At 40.8% G+C, this 6,039-nt stretch overlaps 1 protein-coding gene across 1 annotated transcript; it reads left to right on the forward strand.

Moving 5' to 3' along the window:
- The first annotated feature begins 690 nt into the window (after window positions 1–690).
- Window positions 691–6,039, forward strand: LOC139638158 (P2Y purinoceptor 1-like). The gene is made up of 5 exons (XM_071512197.1): window positions 691–815; window positions 1,989–2,173; window positions 2,494–2,568; window positions 4,309–4,529; window positions 5,194–6,039. Exons 2-5 carry the CDS (start codon window positions 2,054–2,056, stop codon window positions 5,642–5,644), a joined length of 867 nt encoding a protein of 288 aa, XP_071368298.1. The 5' UTR covers window positions 691–815; window positions 1,989–2,053; the 3' UTR covers window positions 5,645–6,039.

Raw genomic sequence — 6,039 nt, forward strand, 5'->3', positions numbered from 1 at the left:
CAGAGAAAGGGAGGACAGCAGACTGATCTCACATAAAAATGAAAAAGTGAAATGAACACAACTTGTTAACAGCAAATTACGTGTTGTTGGAGGGCTAAAAGCAGAAAGTAGTGGATATGTCAATGAAACACAACTATTACTAAGAGTTCATAAAGCTGGAAAGGCCCAACAGCTGCTGTGTGTTGAGCACAGGAGCGTGAGCACCTGTTGTTGAACAGATGCTATTGATATCAGGCATAGTCAAATCATACAGGTGATTGATGGCACACTGTCCAGATTTGCAACCCTAGGTCAGTAATGGGGAGGTTTGTTGATGTTGTTCAACTCTACTGGTTGTAGGGACCACACGCTCCTAAAAGGACAAAGGATTACAAAGTCCCACCTTCACCTCATTCAAACAAAGCCTCACAACCCCCACCTGAAACATCTGTACTACAATGGGCTGGGCGCCGGTGAGTTCAAAGGTGTGACGTCACCTGCGCTATATAAACAGCTGTTTACAGTTGTTCTGTCTCTTTGGACCGCGGCCCAGCTGGGATCACCAAGGAGACGTTTTCTGCAGAAATTCCAGGACAATAGACCACGAGTACTAGGCCTCTGATCAAGGTTTATCTGTGCTCCAATCCAGTCTACAACGCCTGCAAACTATTCGCGAACCTGAAGGCGCATAAACGCCGATACAATTGTATCAACTAATCCAGCTTTAACCTGCAGAACGTGAGGCGACTCTTCCTTTGCACGACTCCCGTTGACGAACTCTGGCCCAACAACTACGCACAAGCGAGGACAACTTTGGAAACGCAAAGACTCCCCAAGTAAGGCTAGGCAAATCTAGGTATATTATCTAAACCAATTTAAGCAACTTACCATTATAATTTGGAACAATTTCCTAAAGAAGTTGAGACCCCAAATTTGTAATTAAATTTTATGAGACTTATTTAATTTAACCCTGCTGTACCTACATGGTTGTGGGGACTAGACACAACTGCCATGGTTTCCTGATCAGATATTTAAGTAAGATTCACATAGATGAGCATCATATATCTGCAGGGGTGAGGCTGATAGGGATTGTTGATCAATAACTCAATGATTACAGGGTTATGGTTAGATTTCTGGCTTTCAAAACTCATTTTCCGGCATTGTTTTGGAACAAAAACTCCCCACTTATTGGAGATTAAGACAGTCCCATTTCCTTTCTGATAGAAGATAAATTCTGTTGATGTTGTTGCACTTCCGACTTGTTGCCAATAAAGGTCATAGATTTCTTAATGCCACTTTAACAACTAATAAGGCATACATCTCAAGCAGCAAGCACAATGCAATCAAATATCAAATCCCACCTTGCTAAACATTGTTGTGTTAGACACATGGCCATTAGCCCTAATTCAGTCACTCAAGATATTTGACTATCAATACTAATCATACCAGTCCTAGTCAAATCACACTGACAATGGATTACACACTGCCTAGATCTGTGGCTGAACACACTCCCTAAGTGGCTGTGGGTGTTTGACAGCAGGATGATTTTTCTCTGAAAAGAAAGCCAAGTACAGTTAACAACAATACTTATCTATTCATTAAGTTGAATTGATTAGGGTTTTCTTGGACTAGCTTGCAGTCAGTTGTGGTTTAAATAACCCCTGAACAAAGATACATTTCACTCTGTAAACGTATTAAATCTGTTCTACTGAACTTAAAGCTTATCAGTGCAGTTTCAATTCCAACATTTCTCTGTGGAAACATGAATGGGGTGTTTAAACCATTGCCTCTACGGGGATTTTTAAACTGGAAAGTTTTTGTCTTATTTCAATATCTGTTTTGGCTCGTTTTGTTTTCATTTATTTCACAATATATGGGACTGATGGGGATTTCCCCTGAGGGGGCAGCAGGGAGAGAGATTGGGGACATCATCATCAAAATGTATGTATGTCACATTTTTCTCTCTTCACACTCCTGAAAACAATTTCCAACTGTTCTTTCTCCCTCAGCACAGAGACAATTTGTCCTCCTGCAGGTCAAATTATCTCTAAATAAAATAAGTCTTCAATCAACAATGGACTTCCGTGATGTCAACTCATCTTCCTTCAACTCATCCACTCCTAGTCAGTGGGAGCTGCAGTGGTATGAATGCTGGCATTGGCCAACCTGCCTGCATGTCTACCTGACATCAGAGGTCAGTAAAAATCTGACAAATCTACCTTTTGGCAAGGTAGAGAGTATTTTAATTTTTTAGTCATTTAAAGGCACAGTTATTTCATTGACCACAAGATGTCCTGTATTGCATGAGCAGACATCCATCATAACATTTGGTTGTATAGGAGACAACTGGTATAGTTATTGTTGGTTTTAACATGGGGGTTATGGCACTTGACCACCATGAAAATCAGAATATAAACTAATCACCAAGGTTGGATGCAACTGGATGAGTTGAAACAAAAGGGGGCTATGAGGCAATATGATGAATTGACTTTATCATTACTGTTGTAATTCCAGATGATTAACTCTTTCCTGGGTCTGGTCACCAACTGCTGGTTCCTGAAGCTGGTGACTGGAGGATCTCTGGTCCAGGTAACAAGACATTAAAGAAGTATTTCATTTCGGTTACACATTCGAGTAAGGAGAGTTCAAAAGTAGATGGAGGGGACATGCTGTACCATATTCAATTATTGCACAAGCTGGGGTTAATTCCCTTACAATTCTACGAATTCAGGAAGCAGGTTTTCATCAAAGCTCAAATGTTGAATAACACTGAATAAATAAAAAATATAATATAATAGAAATAAATGTAGAGTTTCTATTTACATTATGAACTGATTGAATTGAAAAGGAATTGCAGAGGCCTGGTGTTGCCAGACCCAGTTCCACAGGATTTGGGGGCATTCAGTGATGTAGTTCACACACATATACACACCCCACAGACCACACAATCAGTTCCACCACACATTATGTTTCTTTGTTTGCTTTTTCTTAATTTTCCTTTACGGAATGCTCAGAAGTGTCCTACATTCCAAATATTACACGGTCACACAGGCTAAGCAAATGAATACCAATTATTTGCATATTGGCCATGGATCATTTTTCAGTTTGCTCTTCGCGCCCCAGCTCTTTTAGAGTGTTTGCTATGCTTTGATCCTGAACTGGTAACACTTTAGAATAAGGTTGTCCTAACAAATAGTTTTCAGGCCTTAGTTAAATGTTAGTTCAACAGTAGGTAATGCATTAACTAATATTGTACTAACACTTAACTAATGTTTAAACAACACTTAAGTAAGGTATGAATAAATGTATTCATGACTTAGTTAAGTGATAATAATAATAATAATTTATATTAGGACAACTTTATTGTAAATTGTTGAACTGAAACGTAATTTTCTATTTTTGATACTGTATGTATCATAAATTAGGTCATTCTAGATGGGTATATGAGGTATATATCTCTATATTGGAGCAGTTTGTGGATGAAGTGCCATGCACAAGTTGGTGAGGGAGAGCATTACCGCTTGTTCACACCTCCAGGCACTCAAGACAGAAGTCATTTTCTATGACCATTGACCAGAGACACGCTGTCCTATTTTGACCATGGTCTTTTTCCCACGGTGCAGCCGAGGGCATCACAAGGGAAATTCAGGTCAGTCAGTCAGGCAGTGACGCTTAGTGAGATGATAGGCTTCGTCAGATGGCCTCTAGAGGGCGTCTTTGACTGTGAGATGCAGTGTTTCCCATACAGAGGTATAGAAATGTATCTAAATCGATCTCTGATGTGTGCATCTCGTCATGTTTGTCATTTGGAGATGCGCAGACCAGCAGCATTGTACTCAATCCGCAGAGTCTGCTGCTGTGAAAACAAACGTGAAACTTAACATTCCACAATTTGCTCCAAACTCGCCTGTGTTAGTAACTGATTTGTAGACTGTAACATGTCTTCTGCTGCCCTACAAACTTTAACGGTAGGTAACGTTATTATCTTGTGGTATTTAAGTAACGTTAGCGGAATTAGGTAATTGAACCGTGTCGCAGTGCTTCAGTGTGTAGAATTGAACACACACACCGTGGGTCTTTACAGGATCTGTGTTTGTTGTTTTCTCATTTGTTTGCGATTAAATTTTGGCCGTTGCTATATGTCCCAGCTATGGCTGGAACACCACAGTAGCAGGGTGATGTTGTTGCTAGCAGTCTGAATGCAGTTATTCCCTCACTTTGACCATTGGTATCTCTCAGTTAATGTGGGAGATTCAAACCCACAACAGGTCACAAGCCCACTTTTCCAACCTTTAGGCTAACCTTTGACTCCCTCGTTCCCTTTCCCAGATCAATCAGGAGATGTTGTCCATCAACCTGGCCATCATGGAGGTCATCTACTGCCTCCTGTCTCCTCTATTGGTCCTCAACATCATCGTCTTTGTCAACCAAACTATTCTGAGGTGCAGCTGGTACATCTATGGTTTAGTTGTCGCTGGCCGTCCCTTTTTCCAAAGCTGCATCTGTGTGGAGCGTTATCTGGCGGTGGTCCACCCTGTGGTCTTCCTTAGGTACGATCTCCTGCCTACCTGCAGCAACAGTACAGTAAATACACTGTAAATATAGATTAAACGTGCTATGTGTAGCATTTTACCACACATAAATCATAACCACATTCATTTTGAGACATTATTATAATTACCATATATAAACAAGACCATCACCAAGAAGATTGGCTCATATTGTCTGCCACCAGGTCGGATTTGGAGGGAAATCTTGATTGCTTTACGACACAAAACAGGAACCATTTTTACTTTGCAGCTATACAAATTTATTGCAGTTCCACTATTCAGCTTGACATTACCTTACCTGGTCAGAATACGTATAGGCTCTTATCCTTCTTCTGGCTCTTCAAAACAAACGGAGCAACGCCAGCGAGGGGGAGCAAGTAATAACGACCTTTTTGCAACAGGAAGCGTGTGAAAATGTGAAACAAAAAATGCCACACATAGCACCTGACCACCACATGAGAGTGGTTCTCAACAGTAAACATTTCAGAATATTTAGTAGGGAGAAACAACCGCCAATTCATGCCAAACTCTAATCTCTGTTACAATAACACATCAAAAATAATGAGCATCAAACATTATGTTGCTGTCTTAATGCATACGGAGCTCTCTGTAGATGCTGTAGACACAACCCTGGTATGGCACTAACATTGAATATGTGTTGCAGGTATAAACCTCTAAGGTACCGGGTGACATGTTCTGCACTGGTTTGGTCGGCAGCTCTTGTCTTAGCCATCCTGTATGGTTTAAATCCATGCATTGAATTCGCTGCCTCCATCTTCATCATCGTCCTAATCACTAACGTCTTCTGCTGCGTCTCCATTGTGGTGGTACTTCGTAGAGCTGGTCCTGGAGAGGGAATGAAGGAGAGGAACAAAGACAGAGAGAATGGAGGGAAGACAATGAAGGAACGTGCCTCCCAGACAGTTCTGATCATCCTGGCAACATTTGCAATCAACTACATTCCTGTGATCATGGGCGCTGTTGCGTATTACATTGGCATTTCTTCTCGGTCATTTGACTGTGTCGTGGCGAACCTCACGTTCTCGTTCTGTTTGCTGGGAAGTTTCACTCAGCCTCTGCTGTACCTCCACAAGGCTGGAAAACTACCCTGTTGACGAGGGAAGAAAAGGGGATTTTCATTTCATTTACACTCTTAAACTCTTAAAGGATGAGTCATTTTCAGCACATCTGACTGTAGACAAATATTTTCATTTCACTTTTCCATGGTTCGCACTTTGGTTTGCTCAGCCAGCTAGGATGCTCCCCTGTAGCTTGGGACAGCACACATCTTTTAATACGTGTTAATAGAAGCACTTATTCATGTCATGTCAGCATGTGTTGTTAAAACATCTTTAACGAGTGTTGAACGGAAATGCAAGGTGTAGCCTAATTGTCCCATGCAGTCACAGATGTGATCAACCTCTTTATAACAAGAGTGTTTGTGAGAATTTATAAAATTAACTATTACAAAACTATCTACAATAAAGTTGATTTACTGACTGTTATTGAT

Source organism: Centroberyx affinis, unplaced genomic scaffold, assembly GCF_046629955.1.
Source record: "Centroberyx affinis isolate AG114_WGS23_722 - 3 ecotype Tasmania unplaced genomic scaffold, CSIRO-AGI_Caff_v1 ptg006152l_1, whole genome shotgun sequence".
In the NCBI taxonomy this organism is placed as follows: Eukaryota; Metazoa; Chordata; class Actinopteri; order Beryciformes; family Berycidae; genus Centroberyx; species Centroberyx affinis.

Coding starts and splice junctions, on each gene's coding strand:
- LOC139638158 (XM_071512197.1), top strand. CDS start 2,054: ATGGACTTCCGTGATGTCAACTCATCTTCCTTCAACTCATCCACTCCT. Junction 2,174..2,493: donor ATGTCTACCTGACATCAGAG/GTCAGTAAAAAT, acceptor TTGTAATTCCAG/ATGATTAACTCTTTCCTGGG. Junction 4,530..5,193: donor CACCCTGTGGTCTTCCTTAG/GTACGATCTCCT, acceptor TATGTGTTGCAG/GTATAAACCTCTAAGGTACC.